Source organism: Dipteris shenzhenensis, chromosome 1, assembly GCF_047967505.1.
Source record: "Dipteris shenzhenensis isolate YYH24624 ecotype China chromosome 1, Dip_SZ_1.0, whole genome shotgun sequence".
In the NCBI taxonomy this organism is placed as follows: Eukaryota; Viridiplantae; Streptophyta; class Polypodiopsida; order Gleicheniales; family Dipteridaceae; genus Dipteris; species Dipteris shenzhenensis.
The window spans coordinates 20950317-20972156 of record NC_141596.1 but is presented as its reverse complement, the minus strand read 5'-3'; the positions used below and the strand labels follow the sequence as shown (position 1 = coordinate 20972156).

The following is a 21840-nucleotide window of genomic DNA, read 5'->3' as shown; positions in this document are numbered from 1 at the left end:
GAGAGAGGTAAAACAAAAGATTGGAGAGGAGGATAATATATGCACACTAATGGATGTGTCACTAAACAAGGAGGATGTGTCACTAAACAAGAGAGATGGAACTGCGTGAAGAGATAGGACTCTATGTGTGTGTAGAGAAAGAGGATGGTACTATGAGCCTATCCATAGATTATAAGGTATTAAGTAAAACCATAATAAAGTATAAATGCCCAATGCCTCACATTGATTAGGAGTTGCAAAGAGCAAACCATTTTACTAAATTTTGTTATCGCTGACATATCTTCAAGTATGCATTAGGGGAAAGGATGTGCCCAAGGTAGCTTTTAGAAATCGAAATGCCATCCAGAGTTTAAAGTAATGCCATTTTGTTTACCTGTAGCACTCTAGCTATGTTCGATGAAGAAAGTCTTATCTAGGAAAATTTGCAATAGTATTTGGGGGTGATGTCCTACTCCACTAAAACTAGAAGGCAACATCTTTAATATTGAAACCAAGTGCTAAGAGAACACTCTATTTTTGCAAAGGAGTCGAAGTGTGAACTATTTGCAAACGAAGTAAGAAATTTGGGACGTATTATAACCCAAGATCGAATCTATGCCAATGATAAAAGTCAAGTCACCCAAGGAGAATGCCCAGATCCTACTAACTTACAGAAATTGCAAGTGTTCTTAGGTTTATCAAGGGTCTATCCTCGATTTATTAAGGACTACACTAAACTATGATAATGGATTAGACTAGAAGGAAGCGGAAGAACTTCATTTGGAAAGATGCCCAAAGAAAGAATTTAAAAGCTTGAAGTGGTTGTACCTTGAACCCTAGTGTTGCTAAGTAACTTTACAACAACTATGATGATTTTATAGTGGTCAACCACTTGTTTATTAGAGTAAAAAATTAGACCCTCCATGATAAAATTGTTATGTATATAAGGAGGAGTTATATGCTATAGTCTATGTTTAAAAAAGTGGAGGCATTATTTATATGGTGCCAAATTCAAAATCGTATTTCATCAAGAAAGTATGAAATTGATTTGTAATCAACCAAACCTTAAGGGAAGAAAATCTTGATGGATTGAGTTAACATAAGAATTAGACTTACAACTAGGAATTGGAGATGGAAATTTAATAAAGTAGCTAATGGGTCTAGAGTCATTAAAAGAAAAATTTGGGCATGGTGCTCCGTATTTTGAAATATGAAAAGCAATCAAAGAGAGGGGATCAATTAATCAAATGGCTTTCATTGAAGATTCATGTGGAAATAATGGCACATCAAAGGTTGACAAGAAGGATGGCTACTTGTTCTACAAGGGTCTAATATGTATCTTGCATGGCAATGACATTAATCATGAACTCGGTTATGAATGCCACTATATTCTAAGTGCTAAATATGCAAGAATTAAGAACTCTTATGCAGTTCTGAAAATGTATTTTTATTGATCTATGAATAAGGACATCTAAGACTATGCAATAACTTTCCAAAAATGCCAGGAAGATAAAGCTAAATGCCTTAAGGTAGGTGTGTTATTATATCCTTTAGAGATTTCATCTTGCAAATGGGAGAGTATCTCTATGGTATGGGATTAGCTAGGATGCAAAGGGGGCAAGACTGTATGTGAGTAATTGTGAAAGCTTGTCCAAGATGAGCCACTTTACTTCAACCAAAGTAGAGATTAAGCAAATTTAACCATCACTTTTTGAGGGCCACTTTTTAGATATTGGAGATGAGTCTAAATGTGAGTCCTACGGAGCATCCACATAGTGATGGTCAAGTTCTCCAACCAATCAAGTCATAGAAGATATGCTAAGAGCATATGTAAGCAAATAGGAAACTAATGTGAACCATATTAAAAATTGCATATAACAATGCTAAACTATTTGCAAATAGGCTTTAATCCTTCATGGTTACGTATGGAGTTCAAGCAAGCACCAATTGCAATAAGTTTGCGCAACTAGCAATTCTCTCAAAGATATGGATCAAATGCTTGAACTATATAATAATAGCATTAAAATAACTCAAGATAAAGCAAGAAGTTATGTAGACAATAGTGTTATAAGTTATGGAGCATGAGGTTGTCATAGTGTAGTAGGACATTTAAGGACATTGTTCGTTTGAATATTATTAAAGAGCAAAAGAATAAGATTCATATGATTCAACGACTAGGGTGTTATGCAAATAATGATCTTAATTTGTTTGGTGATGTATCAAGAAAAAGGATGATGTGGTAAAAATTATGAAGGAGTTGGACGGTAGAGCCAAAACATGGAATCTTACCCTAGCAGACCTAAATCTTGCCAAAGGAATAAATACTCAATTTTCAGCTCCAAATCAAGTGCTGATCAAGAAATAGAACCACCACAAGACTCCCAAGTGTGAGGGGAGTGGAATATAAGAGGGTCCAATCCTAAGAAGCAAGGTAGAATAAAGGGGAAATTGATAAACCAAAGCGAGCAATGACCAAGTATGAGCTATAAGAGAATAATTAAAGAACTACTGATTTACTTTGAGTAAAGAGAACCCACTATCCAAGATTCTTCAACTAGCAACTTCATCAAGAAAATGCCATGGAAAATAGTCAAGTGATGATTATACATGTTATTGCGAGATTACTAGCAGATGATATCATATCTATGATTATAGTGCAAAAAAAGAAAACACCGCCGTTAGGAATGTAGTCATTACTTGTGGATTAGATTTATCATTTTGAAGGAATTGATGAAGCAACCTTGGATGCAGGAGTTGAAAACCTCACCCTAAGTTATTAAGAATAGTAGATCAATATCCAATGACACCCAAAGGGATGCTTAAGAATGTATATATCAACATTGGTGGTTGGACTAACCAAATAGTTTCACTTGTATTTTTGTACCATGTGCATCTAAAATAAGGCAGTTTTTTTAGAGTGTACTGCACATAAAAAGATTCACTTTTGATTCCCAAGTAAATTTTTATACATATAAAGTGTGTTTTTTGACAAGGGAGACCTTAGTTCAAGCAAGCGAAAGTATTGCATGATTGGAAAAACAAACACGCGCGCGCATGTGTGTGTGTGTTCATTCTTACAACATTCTTCTTTTAAAATGAGAAGTATTATTGCATCATAAAAGAAATATATATTCATAACCACCCTACAAGGGAGTAGAAAACACTTCCAGTTGGGCTAGAGGAAACTCTCGAAGAAAGCACCTATCTTAGAGAGACTGTTGCAAGGGAGTAGAAAGCACTTCCAATTGGGCTATAGGAAACTCTCGAAGAAAGCACGTATCTTAGAGAGACTGTTTAAGGGAGAACAAAAGAAAGCATAAACAGACATTGACGAATGCCGATATAGCCGAATGTCATGAGCTTGAGATAATGACCATAGAGCCCAATAATGACACTAATAAAAGAACTAATTATAATGTAGTGTAGAGGCATATCTCCCAAACAACCAAAAATGTCAAAATCTTGAAAAAACGAACACAATGAATTGCTACCAATCTTAGAAAAAGATCATGAGCAAATATGATAGGTCTGGAGAAGATGCAATATAGTCTCTCTCAGATGCGACCATGTAGGACAAGCCAAGGAAGTAATATGCATGGCAACAACAAAGAGTCCACTGCAACATAGTTTATCTCAAATGCGACCATGTAGGACAAGCCAAGGAAGTAATATGCATCGCAACAACAAAGAGTCCACTGCAACATAGTCTATCTCAAATGCGACCATGTAGGACAAGCCAAGGAAGTAACATGCGTGGCAACAACAAAGAGCCCACTGGCTAAGGATCCACAAAACATCGCCACCAAAACACTTGTTGATTTTATTGCTCGAAATGCTTCTGAGACAAGTCACCATCCAAAAGGCTTGCCCAAATCCCAAAAATGATTACCATGACCCTGAATCCATGACTGCAAAAGCAATAGTCTATAAGTCTTTTTTACTGGAAGACATACACAATAGAATGAGTAGCTCCAAATCTCCTTATCACTTCTACAAAGGAAGAGTAAAAGACAGATGGGGAACAAGTTGAAAAGATTGCAACATTACACTACAACAAAAAGTATGGATCATCTTCCTCATCCTCCCCAAAGTCAACGACAACTACAAAGTTATCCCTCTCTTCCGAATAGTCAAAGTTCATGAAAAGACTCCCCAAACTGTGGTGAGTCATCATTTGTCTCTCCATTCTTTGTCACTCTATCTTCACATAGAGGAAAAACTTGAACTATCTCCCATCTCTTCACACTTGCAATGTCCTCGTAATTGCCATGATCCCCTATGATGCATGCATTGTAGAAACAAGAAAGTTTTCTTGTTTTGAGCACGTGGTTGTTTAAAAAGTCCCATATGATGTACAAAGTACGAGTTCCTTTAATGACCTCACAATCGTGTCTATTTCTTCTTTTCAATTTATTCACTTTCACTTCATGAAACACTTTGTGCATGCCACTATTCTTGATGCATTGTTTACTGTATGTTGAATGTGCCCATGTGGAGAGGTTGGTTGTGAGCCATGTTATAGCATCATGGACATCATTCAACTTTCCTTGATGGCATGGTAGTTGGTGTTTGAGTAGATCTCACTTCATAACAACACCACAACCATCATGTTCCCCCTTGTCATGGTTATACCCAAAGAAATTCCATGTCATATTTAGGTCGGTCAAGGATTTAAACCTTGAGAAAAAGTAGAATCCATGGGCTAGATTAAACTGACAGGAAGAACCATCTGACCACATACAATGTTGTTTTATATTCGCTTGTACATGGGGATCATCATTTTTTAGCCATTCCCAACGCAATAGAAAAGCATGCTGCACAAATAAGGACCTAGACTCTGAGTCAATAAATAGATTAGCATCAGTTGTATAAGGAACAAGCAAATGATTGTACATAATATGCACTAGAATTTATATCTATTTTTAGTACCAGTGAGCACTGTAACTCAGGACCTTGAATGAAAGAACCGACCCCTTTAAAGAAAGGAGCCTAAAGGGAAGAAGCCCAAGCTCGAGCCTTCGGAAGAAAAGCCAATCCTTCCATTAAGACCGAGCCTCTCATTGGGAAGCTAAAATATCTCCAAGTGACTAGATGTATCTAAAAGACCTCAATGTATAAGATATATCTATTCAGTTGTAGACAAATGCTTCCTGGGTACTCGTGATATATATCTATTTTACTAAGTAATAGAAGGACTATGAAAAAACTTAGTAGGGATAGTTAGAAAGCAACCACTTCTAGAGTGTGTATGCTAGGAGTTGCAACTAATATATGGACGAGAAAGTAGTTCTCTGATCTATCTTAGTTCAGAAGTTCAAAAGTTCCAAATGAGAAAACATTCTCCATCTGCAGATCCCTATGTTGTCTAGTTTTGACTATGTTTCCTATCTGATGTACTGAGTTTGCAACAATTAATGAAATGGATATCAAGAAGTATTACTTATTTTGATCTTTACTTGTTCCGAATTCAAAATTGAATGTCTATTGTCGAAAGTTCTTACTATGTTTTCAATGGCGATATGTCTCTACCTATTACACTCGCAATCCTACAAATCATTTGGGCACTTGGATTGTGAGAGATGTGTGAAGAGAAGATAGATGAGGAAGTTGAAAAGATTGCAGCATTATTGTAATGATGCACCGCATATGTATGTGATGCAAAACCAAACGATACTATCTCTTGGACTGTGGGAAAGAAAGTGTGTTGCCCCCGATTATCTATTACATCTACCACAGGAGATCATACAACACACATCGTTTTATTTAAGGGGGGAAGGGGGGTGTGTTGAATTGTACAAAACACACACACAAACACAGACACACACACACACACGCATACACTTTATATTACACAGTGGCTTCTTCTAAATGGAGAGCTTTTGCAGGATTTAGCGAATTGGATGTCACAACCAGATTTGGGCATTGCAGGATTTAGCGAATTGGATTAAAGTGCACTAATTTCTGAATTTAGTGTATGCTCTTGGACAAGCTCAATTTGATCAGGAAATAGGGAAAATAACTTAATACAGAAACTAACAAGATCTGGTTAGCCTCAATACAAATTTACTGATGCCATTGACAAGGTGCAAAGGGTTCTCCAAATGCACCGCATGCCCAGAATGATCTATTTCCATTAAAGAGACAAATCTGTTCTTCCCTTTTCTTTTCAATCTGCCTGGCTCCCCTTCATCTTCAGGCTCTGTGCTTTCCAAAGCAAGGGCTTCCTCCAGCTGAAATATCTTCTTTTCCTTATCTATACCTTCATCTCCAGGCTCTAGACTTTCCAAGGCAAGAGTTTCTTCCAGTCGAAACCTTCTCATCTCCTGATCCACAAAAGCTTTCATGCCTTTGTCACTGGACAATGGATCAATGCCTGCATGCACGTCTTCTATAAAAGTTTCTATGTTTCTTTTAGGCCTTGAATCCGATACTCTAACCTGACTGCTGCCACACATTTTATGAGCAATGTGAAGGAACTTTGTGTCATCTTTACCCGCCACTAGAAGCAGAGGAACAGGAGGATGCGCTAGGTCATCCCACAATGATCTACAACAAAGAAATAGATCACACATGAACACCGGCAAACTTCAAACGGTATAAGGGGAAAGTTTTTTCCATCACAGCACAAAATTGCTCAAAGACTCTCATGCCTTTTCTACTAGATTGATTAAAGGTTCTGGAAACGAGGGAGAAATGCTTACGGCTGCTTTCCTGAACTCATTGACGACAGCACTCTTGCTAATGTGTCCAGTTCTAGGTGCCGTATCCGGGTGCTCTTAAAGCTTTTGAATTTGGGATGATTCCTAAGACTGGAACAAGAGCATGAATCAAACAGCTTGTCAAAGGCAAGACATTGATTTGAAAAGTAACCTTTGCACATACAGCTTCCGAACCTCCAAACATATCGACCTAATTACTCACCTTTTCCACATTGGTTTATGATACCATGATTCGACAAAAGAGTCTAGGCCACGTAGATGTAAAGACTGAGAAAGAGCATTGTCTCGTTCTGCCCTTTCTTTTCGTGCCAATGGATCACGTAGACCTGGGCTGCCTGAAATAATCACTGCAGCAGCAACCTGTACACAAATTCCATGAATCAGCAAAATTGGAAGAGATTATGATGTAACTTACTTGAAGTCTGATTCTCTGAGATGAACTGCGTTCCTTTGAAGTCTTTGATGTACCTGATGATTGCATCTTAAAGCCATGAACAATGCCAACCTTGCTCCCATGGAATAACCGATGAGGATCACCTTTTTCTCACACAGAATATCTAAAAGTTCAGACAAAGCTGCTGCTATATTCTCCATGCACAAGGGATTTTCTGCTCTCATCTCAAGGCCTGATTTGTTAGACTTAAGATCCTCATTAGCATTTAGTGACTTAGTCACTGTGTCCTGTTCTTTCATCCTGGTTTCTCCATGGCCTGGCAAATCTATGGATATACATCTGTTTGAAATGGAGAGGGCATGCATTATTGGCAACCAATCTCTGCTAGTGCCAAGGAAACCATGGAAGAAAACTAGTACTGGCGCCTGGAGCCGCTTCTGCATACTCCAATCGTTTTAAGATTAGTGGAAAGAACACAGAAAATATGCCTGAAAAATATAACTGAAAATAACACATCATCATTTGACCCATTTACATGCAAACGTATTAGGCAACTATTCAACCTAAGCCTTCAATGCAGACCTCACATACTCTCTAGTCGACAAGTTCATGTGCTCACTTTGCAGCTATCTTGTGTATCCAAGACATGGAATGCATACTTGACTTGGGAAGATTTAACCACGTAAAAATCAGATTTGATATGGGTTACACAGGGTTCCAGGTTCACAAAGTCTTTCCTCAAAATAACATCATGAAGTATGTTTGCTGCATCATTGATGGAAACTTCTACTCCATCACCTGCATGCTTCACTGTGAATTTCTTGTTTACCACGTCACCCTCAAGCCACATATAAGTCCCAAGGCCATGAGCAACTGCTGGAATGATGTTTTGTTGATAATGCCCTCTCTTGTCAAGCTCACTAGCCATGATTGATTCCAGGCGCCGTTTATCGACGAAAGCAGCAAGATGAGCATAAGCAGCCAGACTAAGGCTGCTCTCAAATGCAGCACTGATAACTGCTACCATGCCATGCCTCTGGGCCCATTTTGCTATCAGGGCTGCACGCTCAAATCCGCCCACACAACTAGGTTTGATAATCTAGCAATGCCACACCAAAGACAGCAGTTCAAAAACAGCACAAGCTCCTGGAAATTACAGATTATTAGCAGCTTTGAAAGAAACAATGATGAAATATAAACGAACAAATGTACATATATATTTTCTGATGATTGAAACATACCACAGCCTCAATCCCAGGATATGAAAAAATCCCAAGGCTCCGGACAAAATTCAAAGGATTTTGATCTATGCTTTCGTCCAATGCCACTGGCAAGCCTGTCTCTTTGCAAAACCTTGAAAGATCCTTTGGATCTTTTACTGGTTCCTGGTTCAGAATAACAAGTAGATTTCAGACGCTCAAGAAAAATTGACATTCAGGGTAACACTCGTCATTGACTTTGATCACTCTTTGAAGTTTGTTTGTTTGTTTGTTTGTGGGGAATGAAGGGGGCATGGGGGGCTGGAGAAGAGACAGGTTGGGGGTTGACATTCATGGTAACGTGTCTCATTAAGATCACATGATTATCTCTACTCTCTAATTACTCTTGTGAATTTGTTTGTCTGTCTTCCCTGGGGAGCAAAGGGGGGGAGGCAGGGATTCTTTGATCACTCTTTTATTTTTGTTTGTTTGTCCAGGGAATGTGGGTGGTTGAGGGGGCGCTTATTTTCAGACATACTGACAACTTCATTACATCTCTGCATGCAGGCCCCAACAGGTCAGTATACCTCATGGTTGTTGGCTGATCCCTCATCTATGCTTTACAGTAAGTTCTACATTGATCACTTTAGAGAACCTTACAGCTTCAGATCCAATTGTCCTGTACTTTGAGAATTGCCTTGGGTTAGCTGAGTTCCATCACAGATTGAATATGTGCCTTCCAAGAGGTCAAGAATGAGGACCACTGGATCATCATGTGCAGGCACTAACATGAGTTATTCAACAGTTGCATTGCATTTCTCAAGAGGGTTTTAGTTGGCAAAGAGCTCATTTTATGTGACTATATCTTGAGCTGCATGCTCTTATAATCCAACAATTGGTATCCGAGCCGAGACGCCTGAGGCTTTGTAACAAGAGAGCTAGTCTTGCTGAGAGCATGCATATCGTGTGGGATCGTCTGCGCTGTGGCTGATCCAAGCAAGAGTACAATGTTAAAGTAGACTCTTTCTTCGAAACTACCTGAAAAGCTTCTGGAAGTCTCAGTGTTATGATTTAGCTCTAAAGGTGCTGAGAATTTGTCGGGCGTCAAAGAATTGAATAGTCTGAGAAAATTCGAGTTGTGTGCCAGAGCAGCAAAGATAAGCGTGGCTTTTGTCAGAATTGCGTCCACTCTTTGGACAGAAATCCAAGAGGTTTGAGGTGGTTTTCTTTTATAAATATGGTGGTAATCTGAGAGTTATCTAACAACTATGTTGGGGCTTACATTACATCTCTGGCTACTACACCTTCAAATGTTTTGGTTGTGAAAGCTTTGTTCGTACAGGAAGCTTTGACAAACAGAGGAGTTTGTTTTGATTGCATGAAAGAAGAACCTATCTGAAGCACTTGGTTATGATCATAATATTGCAGCGGAAGCGTTGTGGGCTTGCAAGTACATTCCCCGAATTACATCTTGAAGACTTCATTGATCGACGGTTTTGGGCAGTCTTCTGTTGAAGATTTTCTAAGGACCACTTTCAAGAAGAGTTAGCAAATGATGCTCTGTAGATTAGCGTCATGGTGATGCCAGGTTTCTTCCTCTATAGCCATGGCTTGGAGGTGATCAACTTCACAGTCTTGTGCTAGCCATAGCAGCGACCCTCATCTTGAGAAGAGGTCATCTTGCAGCATCTATGGCTTCAAAAATCTTCTTCCATCTCTTTATAACGACTTTAATGACCTTCTACGTGATCTCACAAGCTATATCCAATCTTGCTTGCATGTCTTTTCCTCTTCTTCAGAGTTGCAGTACAGAAGACGATTGAGCAGTTTTTTGGAAGCCAAATATTTTCATTCAGTGTTGCCTTGAGTGGACGATCTGATTTTGGGCCTTGTCCTGTGTGGATGGCCACTTTTACCTAGATCAATGTTGCCTTGTGTGGGCGACCTGATTTTTGGCCTTGTCCTGTGTGGATGGCCACTCTTTTCCTAATTTGGTCTTCATTTATGAGCTTGCTGTGGACAGACGACATTTTCTGTTCAGGAGTCTTCTACTATTTTCAAGAGTTGTTTTCAGTCCCGTTGGATATGTGAGCTTCATGGGTGACTAAACCCGTGGAGAGCTTGGTGGACTTTCTCAACGTGGCATCCAAGCATGCATTGGCTGGCCTTATGTGGTGCATGGTGACTGTTTATATCAACCCATTACATTGAAGAGGAAGTGGTGGCAATTCAATGAATCTATAAATTAACTGCTCTATGTTTGGGTTCACTCTCTTTGTCCATAGACTCCATGAAAGTCGTGAGTCGGTTATGGAATCTTGTGTATGGGCAGCTGCTCGTAGGAGTCAAAAAGATTCCTACGAATCCTTTCCTCTGATGTACTGCCAAAAAACTCGGTAGAGATGAGGTACAGAGCCCACAGTCCTAGTCTTTGTCAATAAATTTCGTGAGTTTTGATTCTTATCTGAGTCGAACATATGAGCTGTTGTTTTCTCCGTGTAATTTCCCTTCAATGGAAGCTTTAAGTTTTTATAATCCAACAGGTGGAACATCCAAACAAGTAACACTTATAGCAGGAGATAAAAAGGAGAGAAGATTCTAATGGAATCTTGCTTTTCTGCACCTCCCCAACCCCTTCTAGAAGGATGATAAGAATATCCCCAACACAGATCCATTTTTACCAGTAGGAAAAGACACATTGCAGTTTATCTCAATGCTAGAACAGGTTCCAAACCGGACCCCCTTGACAATTTAAGGCAATAAATCCAATTTGATGCAGATAATGACGTGTTAGAAAGACCACATACTTCAAGATACTGAAGTCCACAGCTCCGCACAGCAGTTGCAAACTCCACAGCTTGAGCAAATGTCCAGCGCTGGTTTGCATCTGCGCGAAGGTGGATATTTGGGCCAACCATCCTTCTGACAGCAAGAAGAGCTGCTGCATCATCCAGCGGTGAGACTCGCCGCGCCACCTGTCAAAACACATTTAATTAAAGAATGAAAAAGGCTGCTTAGGAGTCACATTTCATAATTTCTTGCAATCATTGAAGTATTTCTCCTCAATAGAACCACTATAACATTTGATGTTGCCTGAACATGATAATAGAACAACTATTTAAAAAAATTGTGATTGAAGCAAAGCTCCAAGTCTCTGATTTAAAGTTTAACAATTGAAATTATGCACTATTCAGTGATATGTGAAGCCTTCTACCTTTTCTTACAGCAATTACCTAGATGAATCCAGGAACATTCCCAAACTCATCCTCTAAAAACACAACATAGTGCAGTTTCAGTCTCACGAGAGTCACTCATAAGATTGAGAACCATAAACTCCATCATGCATAGCAAGGACTAGCTACTATGACATCCCCACTGACATCATCAGCGCCCAACAGTGGGTGTAGACCATAGTATAAAAGTATGCTCTCACACATACAAATCCACACACCCACACATACTTGAGCATCCATTTATACAAAGTCTTCGTACTGAGTTTTTGTCGGCACTCCGGAGGTGAAGGGCAAACTCAGCCATGACGAAGGCTAGCACTAAAGAAGAAGGCTAATCAAAAAGTAGTCCGAATCTCTTCATTCAAGCTACAACTACTTGTGAAGTCTAAACGATTTCATTTTAGTCTCTCCCAAACGAGCATCTAAATCTAAATCTAGCTAGTAGGGAAACGCACCATTTAAGATAGAAAGAATTATCACAATACCAACAGGCCGCAACTTGGACGAAAACTTCACAAGGTGAAATTTGCATGTCCGCTAATACGGCAGAAGCATATACCTAGATAAATCCAGGAACATTCCCAAACTCATCTTCTAAAAACACAACATAGTGCAATTTCAATCTCACGAGAGTCACTCATAAGATTGAGAACCATAAACTCCATCATGCATAGTAGAGACTAGCTACTATGACATACCCACTGACGTCATCAGCGCCCAACAGTGGGTGTAGACCATAGTATAAAAGTATGCTCTCACACATACAAATCCACACCCACACATACTTGAGCATCCATTTATACAAAGTCTTCGTACTGAGTTTTTGTCGGCACTCCGGAGGTGAAGGGCAAACTCAGCCATGACGAAGGCTAGCACTAAAGGAGAAGGCTTATCAAAAAGTAGTCCAAATCTCTTCATTCAAGCTACAACTGCTTGTAAAGTCTAAACGATTTCATTTTAGTCTCTCCCAAACGAGCATCTAAATCTAAATCTAGCTGGTAGGGCAACACACCATTTAAGATAGAAAGAATTATCGCAATACCAACAGGCCGCAACTTGGACGAAAACTTCACAAGGTGAAATTTGCATGTCCGCTAATACGGCAGAAGCATATACCAGGAACATTCCCAGACTCATCCTCTAAAAACACAACATAGTGCAGTTTCAATCTCATGAGTCACTCATAAGATTGAGAACCATAAACTCCATCATGCATAGCAGGGACTAGCTACTATGGCATCCCCACTGACGTCATTAGCGCCCAACAGTGGGTGTAGACCATAGTATAAAAGTATGCTCTCACACATACAAATCCACACACCCACACATAGTTGAGCATCCATTTATACAAAGTCTTCGTACAAATCCACACACCCACACATACTTGAGCATCCATTTATACACAACAATACGAAAAGCTAACCTTGATTTTCAGGGCACTGTATCCTCGCTTCACCAGATCGAGTGCAGAGAATGCCAACTCTTCAGGTGATCCATCAGAATCTAGAAGTGCACAAATCTGGACCTTGTAGTCTGCATACTCTAAGCTCTTGCCTTTTCCATTATAAGTTGGTAAGCCATTTGGATTTTCTGATGCACCTTGTTTAGAATGTCCAAGAAGCAATTCCACAATATTACAACCATTTGTTGCTGCCAAGGCTCCAAGTAATGCCATCTCTAAGCCACACCTAACACTTGGGAATAGTGTTTCTGGCTTGACACTCACAAGGCATAAATGTCAATACATGAGTCAGGACAAAGGATAAAACCAAACAGAACACCTTCCTTCAAATCAAAAAAGAGGGAGAGATTAACTCTCTGTGTGTGTGTGTGTGTGTGTGTGTGTGTGTGTGTGTGTGTGTCTCTTTGCTAGTGTGTGGGAGACCTCCCATATTGTAAATTTATGAGCATATAAATACAATGGATTTTACTAAAAAAAAGTGTGTGTGTGTGTGTCTTTGGTGACCCTACATTTTCCATAGTGAGATTTTCTTTCGATGTAATTTGGCATACCTCGTTTTTTGGGATAGCTAAATTGTAATATGAAGTATCAAAATTTCACACAAAAAAAAGTGTGTGTGTGTGCATGTGTGTGTGTGTGTGTGTGTGTGTGTGTGTGTGTGTGGATAAGCGGTGACGAGAGAGAGGAGAAAGACAGTCCGGTCGTGAGAGCCTCGTACAGCTCCCCCGTCTGCTCCGTATACCTGTACGGCTGTCGTACAGGTATCGTACACCAGTACGGACAGCCCGTGCGACCATCCTGCCCTTTCTGCAGATCTTTGCGTCATCCCGCTCCAACCCTGCATGTGTGTGCGTCGTTATCTTTTCCTTTCTCCATAACCTGACTTTGTGCATCCGTACATCTCCGTACATCGTAAACAGATCGTTCTCCGTCAACAGCATCCTCTCTGTGCCATACTCGTCCGTACCCCTGTACGGTCACCGTACGGCGACCGTACGACTGTCGTACGTTTTCCGTACAAATCCAGTCCTGCCGTATAATCTGACTCTTCTTTGGGGGTTTTCCTTTCGCCTTTCTTCCCTGCTGGTCTTCTGCCAACTCCTACCTATCCCTTTGATCTCTCCTTACTAGTCACACAATTCCTCTTCTCTCTTGTGGGCTTCTTCTGATTTTCCTTTGGGACTGTTTTTTTGGCTTCCGCCACCTTCTTACAGGTATTTCATCCTCAAGCTCCTTTTCTTACCAAGTCATGGCAAAGTATTCATATGAAAAAACATTTCAAAAGGAGCGCTCGGCTCCCTGCAAGAAGCAAAAGCAGGTTGAGGGTCAGCATGACCCAATGCATGATACACTTGAGGCTCAACTAGTGTATGATGTAATGCATGAAGGATTTGCAGATACGAGAAAAGACTGGAAAGAATCGGTTCCCTCAGTTGGCCTCATGGTTGAGGTCGATGAAATTGTGGATCCAGTCAGAGAGTATGCCAAGAATGCAGTTATATTATTCTTTCCAGGCCGGATGCCACCTGCTGCAGAGATAGGCAACTGGCTCACACGCACTTTGGCTGGCTCTTTTGTTCGTAAAGTACACTATGCAGCCAGGGGCTTTTTCGAGGTTATCATGGTGGATGAGATCCACAGACAAATGCTTTTGGAACATTCACCTCTTTTTTTTGGACAGCAAATGGTGCATGTCTTGCCATGGTCTCCCACAAGGGACTTTCAGGCTTTAATCAGACACAGATGCCCAGTCTGGGTTGAAGTCGTTGATTTCCCCCAATGCATGGCCTCACTTTTGCCTAAAATTGCAGCCTCTTTAGGTAAAGTGGTCTGCCCACCACGGCCAAATGGCAATTCAAACAGATTTTGCATTCTCTGGGATACTGATAATCCCACACCGGACTCTTATTCAGTCACGGTGAACAATGTGAACATGGGGAGTGCATTTTATAAACTCAAATGGGGTTTATTTGCAGGGGCCTGTTTTGAATGCAAAAAGTTTGGACACATGGCTTCACAGTGCCCACTGAACCCACATAAAATGCCTCATGTCACCTTGCCGGTACACATGCCTACTAAAGATGCTCCTACTCCAGTTGCCAACAAAAATAAAAGCAGCAGACAGCATCCTGGAAGTCAGGAAAAAGGCAAAGATTCAGTAGTTACCAATATGAATCTCACTTCACATTCACCTCCTGCTACTCAGTCCATGCCCAAAGGAAAGAAACCTTCAACTGATGGCTGGCAGAGCCCAAGAAAAGTTATTTCTGCTCGAAGAATTCCACCCCCCCGCACTTGGAATGGTGCATCTTCTAGCGGAAACACCCCAGAGATCAATACAGGAATTGGGATTACATGGGCTGCAGTAACAGCCAGCAGAACACTCTTCCCTGAAGAAGAGGTTGCTGCCTTGCTGTCCACTTCTCAGGTGACTACTTCTTCTCAAGGGCGAGGCCTCGACCCTGAGATAGAGATGCAAGGCTGACCTCATACTTTTGCTGCTGTACATAGTTGTTACATTACTATAAATATCTGTATATATGACTGCTCACATCACATGTTTTACACTCAATGTACAGGGTATATGTGACAGTAGGAAATGGAAATCTGTGTGGCTGTACATCAACAGATTTCAGCCTGACATAGTGGCATTACAAGAGCACAACCAACATATTTATGCAGGCAAGACAGGACACTTCTGTGGGTATGACATTTTCTATGCTGGGGAGCACTCTTTCTCAGGGGTTGTCCTTTTGATCAAACATGAGCTTCAACCAGTCATTGCGTTAAATGACAACAAAGGTAGATGGCTTATTCTCCAATGCATTATTAGAGGAGAGGTGTTTGAATTTGCTTCAGTTTATGCACCTCAGTCATCTCGGGACAGAACTGTAATTTGGGATGTTATGCAACAATACCCGTGGAGATATCATGCCTACATATGTGGGGATTTCAATAATGCTCCACAACAGGGAGACAACACTTCCAACCACGATCATATGTTATCTCCTGAAAGGCATGCATGGTCTCAATTACTTTTGCATTTAAATCTGGTTGACCTTTGGAAGGAATTGCAGCCTTTGTCACCGGGCTACACTTTTCAACATAATGCTCTTTCCGCTTATCAGGCAAGACTGGATCGTTGGTATAGTGTCGCTCCCCAACAAAATGGGGATCTCGCATGCAAAATATGGATTGATTATGCCTTTGTGCATTCAGACCATGCACCACTATGGCTGCGTTTATCTTTTCATAAGATGCCAGAAGATAGATTGCCACAAAGGCGACATCTAATATCAACAATAGTTATTTGCAACATGTTGAATTCAAGGCAATGGTTACTGAAGCAGCTCATTGTCTTTCCTCTAGCAGCTATCTTCATGCTGATGATGCCTGGGCTTCTTTTATTTCTAAAATGCAAATGGTGATCAGAGCTTATGGCAAGTCTTACATGAAGACTCTGAGGGAAACCATTACTCAGGCCAAGTCTACTTGTCAAGACCTCACTGAACTCAGTCATCATCGTTCGTTGTCCATGCATGAGCAAAACACACTATGTCAGGCTAGACATTGTCTTAAATTAAATGATCACAGGAAACTGGCAAAATGGGAGACTAGAGCAAGACAAAGAGCCTTCACAGATAAAGGTTGCTCTTCCAAAGAATTTTTCAAAAGTTTGCATCAGAGGAGAATCAAAACAGAAATTTGCCGAGTGCTTATGCCCGATGGATCATGGACTACTTCACGGTCACAGCTTGCCTCTGTTTGTGTACATCACTTCTCCCAGCAATTTGGCTCTGCAGCTCCGCCCTCGCAACAGGTTTTGCTTGCTCGGAATTTACTATTGCAAAATGTTTCTCCAATAATTTCCTCTACTCAAGCTTTGGAATTGGAGGAACCCTTTACTGAGAGCGAACTGTCAGATGCAATCAAATCATGTGGCAGATGGAAATCCCCCGGATGGGATGGTTTAACAGTCGAGTTTTTTCTAGCATACTGGCCTATTTTGAAGCATCCATTACTATATATGGTGAATGCTGCATGGCAACATCAGAAAATGCCAGACACATGGAAGAGAGGTCTTGTTAAACTCCTTCCTAAAAAACAAATTTGTGAGTCTTTGGCAGACTGGAGACCTATCACTCTTATGCCCGTAATTTACAAAGTCACTACCAAAATGATTGTTGCTCGGCTAAAGGGGTTTTTACATGATGGGTTGCATCCTGCACAATATGGCTTTGTCCCGCGTAGGCATATCACCGATAACATTGCCAATGCCTACATTGGAATTGAATATGCCAAATACACACAGCACGATGTTTTGTTATTGCAAGTTGATATTGCCAAAGCTTTTGATACAGTTCAGTGGGATTTCATCTCATCGACTATGCAGGCTTTGGGTTTTGGCACAAAAATGCAGCAACTCATTAATTGGCTATATCAAGATAGTGAAGCTGCCTGTATACTTTCAGGAGATATTTCTCCATCCTGGACTCTTGCTTGCTCTGTCAGACAAGGATGCCCACTGAGTGCTTTACTTTTTGCCATAGCCACTCATCCACTGCTTCAATATCTAGATCACCTCTTAGACACTGACCAGCTGCACGGTTTGGAGATTCTTGGCAGTCGCAGCATGATTGCTCAAGCATATGCTGATGATTCTTTCTTTTCTCCAAAAAATACTCGGGCTGATCTGTCCATGATTATGCATGCTCTTTCTACATATGGATTGGCTGCTGGCCTTCAGGTCAATTTTCAAAAATCAAAATTGCTGCCTTTACATGCACAGGACTGGCACAATCTTTTGTGGCCTGGGGAAATTATCCCTGCTTCTCAATTTATTCGACACCTTGGTTATCCTCTAGGCTGGGGACTCACCCGTTCACAACAAACTGATTGGGTGTTAGTAAAGTTAAGGGCAAAACTTGAATATTGGAAGCTTGCAACTTGGCCATTACATGTTCGTCTGCGAATTACACAATCCATTTTGATAGCATACATACAATTTTATCTGCCTCTCACTATGTTCACTAAGGCAGATTTGGTTTCATTTATGTCAGCTATCATGGAAATTTTCTGGCGTTCAAAACATGGCAAGAAAAGTCTCAGATTACTCTCCATGCACCGTCTCTGTTCTCCAAAGATGCACGGGGGTCTGAACATTCTCAATATTCAAATGCATTTGCTTGCTCACAGGGGAAAAATGATGATGCAGTTTCTACAAGGAGATCAGCCTTGGGCTTTTATGATCCGCTCTCTCTTATTACATCTTCATACATCTGCTTTTGGGAATTGGCAGCCTACTCAGTGGGATTTTTTATTTGGCTCTCTCCAAGGCAAGATCAGAGGATGCCCTTTTGTCTCTTCTCTGCTTCTTGATTGGAAACATATTCTATCCCACTTGGAATGGAAAGGAAGGGACTCACTCTCGGGCAACTCTTTGAGGGCAGAGAATCTCTTTTGGTCCAAAGTATTCCATCCACCTTTGGCCATACAAGAACCCCGTCGTTCTTATTTTCTCTCCTTCAAAGGCATTTCATATGTGGCGGATGTACTTCAGGATGATGGCACAATTCTATCTTTTTCTTTGGCTGCTCGCAAATATGGCTTGGGAGCTCATTATCGTCCTTTATGGCATAAAATTTCAGCAATGCTCCAACCGTACTTACCGGTACCTCATTTAGAAATTCAGCATCGGCTTGAGGATTGGAGTTTACGCTCTCCTTCCTCATATGTCCGTCCTCTAAAGCTTTCACATATTACAGTGTCATCACTATATAAAGTGTTATTACCTCCACCTTGGATTTCCAACAGAGCAAATACTGTTTGGCATATGGATCGTCCAATGAAGTGGTGGAGGAAAAGGCTGCGTCTCCTTTGGCATTACAAAGTCCCTCTTCGACAACAGCTTTTCCTATGGCGAGTTCTCCTTGGCATTTTTCCATCTGGACAGTTACTTGCACACAGACATATTGCTTTAGCTGTTTGTCACCGATGCTCGCACTCTACTGAATCAGTGCTCCATATCTTTTGGTCCTGTCCAAACACTTCTGCACTCATTGCTCTCATCAGACAGAGGCTTCGACAACGATTTCCTACTGTCACTTTTGGCAGATTTTTCTGGTTGTTTGGATTTCATCCCCAGAGACAGGGTTTTGATTTATTTTTTGTATGGGTGCGATATTGGACCCTATGGACTTTATGGATGGATAGAAATCATTGAGTCTTTGGTGATCCACTATTTTCATCCTTTCTTTTTTTCAAACGATCTCTGCAACAATCATTCTACGATTGTTTTCAGACTCGTTTGATAGATCAGGATGTGTATACAGCTTATACTGAGATCTTTTGTTGAGTAGTAGCTACTTCGTTTTGAAGCAGCTATGAATGTAATTATTTCATCGAAATAAAAGATTTCTTCTCACAAAAAAAGTGTGTGTGTGTGTAATTTGGCATATCACGTTTTTGGGGATAGCCAAACTGTAATATAAAGTATCAAAATTTTAACCCAAAAAAAAGGGGGAAAAGTATGTGTGTGTGTGTGTGTAATTCTTTTCGCTTGGAAAGCATCCATTGGAGCAAGGTGTTTGAATTGCCTCTCGCTTTACAGGCACCTATTAAAGCATACAATCTCATGAAATTGGGCATAAGATTTGTTGGCGATGTTGTGGATCAACAAGGTTGTATGCTTTCATTTCCACAAGCTTGCAGGACATTCTCCTTGGGTCTGCATCATAGGTCCATTTGGAGAATACTTTCAACTATGTTGCAGCCATTTGTTCCGGTTCCTCCACTGTTTGTACAGGACAGATTACTGGACTGGAATTTGACTTCCTTACCTCCTGCTACCCATACGCTTTCAATGCACAATCTGACCTCCTCGAAGGTCTACAGATTTCTTCTTCCACCGCCATGGATTGACAAGCATGCCAACACTCGTTGGAATTTGGATAGGCCTTTATCTTGGTGACAATCACGACTCATGAAAATCTGGAAAGCCAAATTGCCATTGAAACAGAGACTTTTCTTTTGGAGATGTATAGTGGGAGCTTTTTCCATTGGGGTGAAATTGGCAGCACGCCGCATTGCTTCCCCTTCCTGCCCCCGTTGCTCTCATCACTGCGAGACAGTTCCTCACCTATTATGGTCTTGCCCACACTCTCGCATATTGATCACTCATATTTCTCATTTGCTGCGGCTTCGGTTTCCCTCTATCAGATTTGGGAAACTCTTCTGGATGTTTGGATGCCTCTCATCTCAGATGTCTCCATTCCTCCTCTTCTTTCACTGGACTCGCTTTTGGGTACTATGGACCATTTGGACACAGAGACTGCATTCTAGGATGGGTCAACAGTTTCCTCAGGCATATATTTTCTTCAGAATGTCCCTCAAGCAATCCTTATATGATAGTTTTGCTGCAAGGGACTTTGATGCTACTAGCCTTGAAGTGTTCTCTACCTGTTTTTGAGTTCTTCCATTGGGCTCTCTTTTGGAGTCTAATGTCAGTGTGTGGGAGACTTCCCATCTTGTAAATTTATGAGAATATAAATACACTGGATTTTACCAAAAAAAGTGTGTGTGTACTGAGATGTTCTGTTGATGTAATATTGAGCTCCCCATTTAGGGGAAGCTTTTGTGTAGTATAAACTATTGTGTGTGTGTGTGTGTGTGTGTGTGTGTGTGTGTGTGTGTGTGTGTATTGTGTCTATATGTATATATGTGTATGCATGTATGTATATACATACATACATATATATACAGATAGTATATTTTACTGCAAGACATCAGAATAGCTTACCATTATCCCTACACAATTATACAGCCACGCAGAAAAGCTTCCATTCAGAAAAGCTAGAGTGTTATTCAGCTTTGCTCTGTTCAACAGTTGCATTAACAGTTTTAATTGCTCCTCAACATCCATCATGTCCTCTTTATGAAGTCCCCCTAGTGGAGCAACCTGAAAAGGGTTTTCACAGGTAAGTGACTCTATGTCTCTTTGGTCTTGTACAAAAGATTTGCAAAACTATGGCAACATCTCCAACGCCATATCTATTGCTAGTTGAACTTTATACCGTACCTCACCAAACCCAGACAACCCATTGCAAAGTGTAATGCAGAGTATGAAGCCCTCCCTATAATTTGCTTCAGTTAACTTTACTTCAACTTTTGCAGTTGGACTAGCACAGAGTGGAAACCTGATTGATCAGAAAAAGGCAGAAGTCAAATCCTGAATATTATAGGAGACAACAGGATGCATATATGTGAGGTAAAGCTACCAACGTGCCTATAGCATATGAAAACAAATGTGTTTAAAGAAAGAAACCGTCAGTCATATGAACCTATAATGAAAATATACAGCATCTTCAATAGTCCAGCTTCTGATCTTCTCAGAGCCAAATATGTCTTCGGTTTTGTGAACTACTTGAAGAGCATGCTTCATAGCTTGACGTGTTGATGACTGAAGCAATCTGCAGTTTCTTATATACAAGTTAGTAAGGTATCATTTCTAACATAATGGCATGAAAACACTGGCGTTTAAGATCTGCAAACGCTGAGAATAATTCATGGCTGAATAGACCACCTGTGAAACTCAGCATTTTCTTCAATATTACTCTCTACTTCTACTATCCAGCTTAACTGCTGTTTCTGGATGAAATAAAGTGCATCCTCTAATTGTTGCCTTGAACGCACAAGTGTATGATTGACCCTGAACAGAACAAATAAAAAATATTTTAACTACTATACAAGATTTAGCAATTCTTACTAGTCTCTGATCCATTAAATACTTTCTTATATTTGGTACTGGCAGTTTCTAACTTGCGGAAGATGAAACCGCATTTTACAAAAAGGATTC

At 40.5% G+C, this 21840-nt stretch overlaps 1 protein-coding gene across 3 annotated transcripts in view; it reads right to left on the bottom strand.

The window, feature by feature from the left end:
* Window positions 1–5909: 5909 nt before the first annotated feature.
* PHYLLO (2-oxoglutarate decarboxylase/hydro-lyase/magnesium ion-binding protein) overlaps window positions 5910–21840 on the bottom strand; it is a 247108-nt gene continuing 231177 nt past the window's right edge. For all 3 annotated transcript variants that reach the window (XM_087373141.1, XM_087373148.1, XM_087373156.1), the window contains 12 exons: window positions 21568–21693; window positions 21326–21454; window positions 21064–21181; window positions 20785–20943; window positions 12948–13238; window positions 11099–11266; window positions 8334–8477; window positions 7712–8191; window positions 7167–7529; window positions 6901–7058; window positions 6681–6788; window positions 5910–6525 (listed from right to left, as the gene is read on the bottom strand). In XM_087373141.1, the coding sequence (XP_087229267.1) occupies window positions 6012–6525; window positions 6681–6788; window positions 6901–7058; window positions 7167–7529; window positions 7712–8191; window positions 8334–8477; window positions 11099–11266; window positions 12948–13238; window positions 20785–20943; window positions 21064–21181; window positions 21326–21454; window positions 21568–21693 (2758 nt within the window). In that variant the 3' untranslated portion in view covers window positions 5910–6011. The remainder of the gene's footprint in view (window positions 6526–6680; window positions 6789–6900; window positions 7059–7166; window positions 7530–7711; window positions 8192–8333; window positions 8478–11098; window positions 11267–12947; window positions 13239–20784; window positions 20944–21063; window positions 21182–21325; window positions 21455–21567; window positions 21694–21840) is intronic.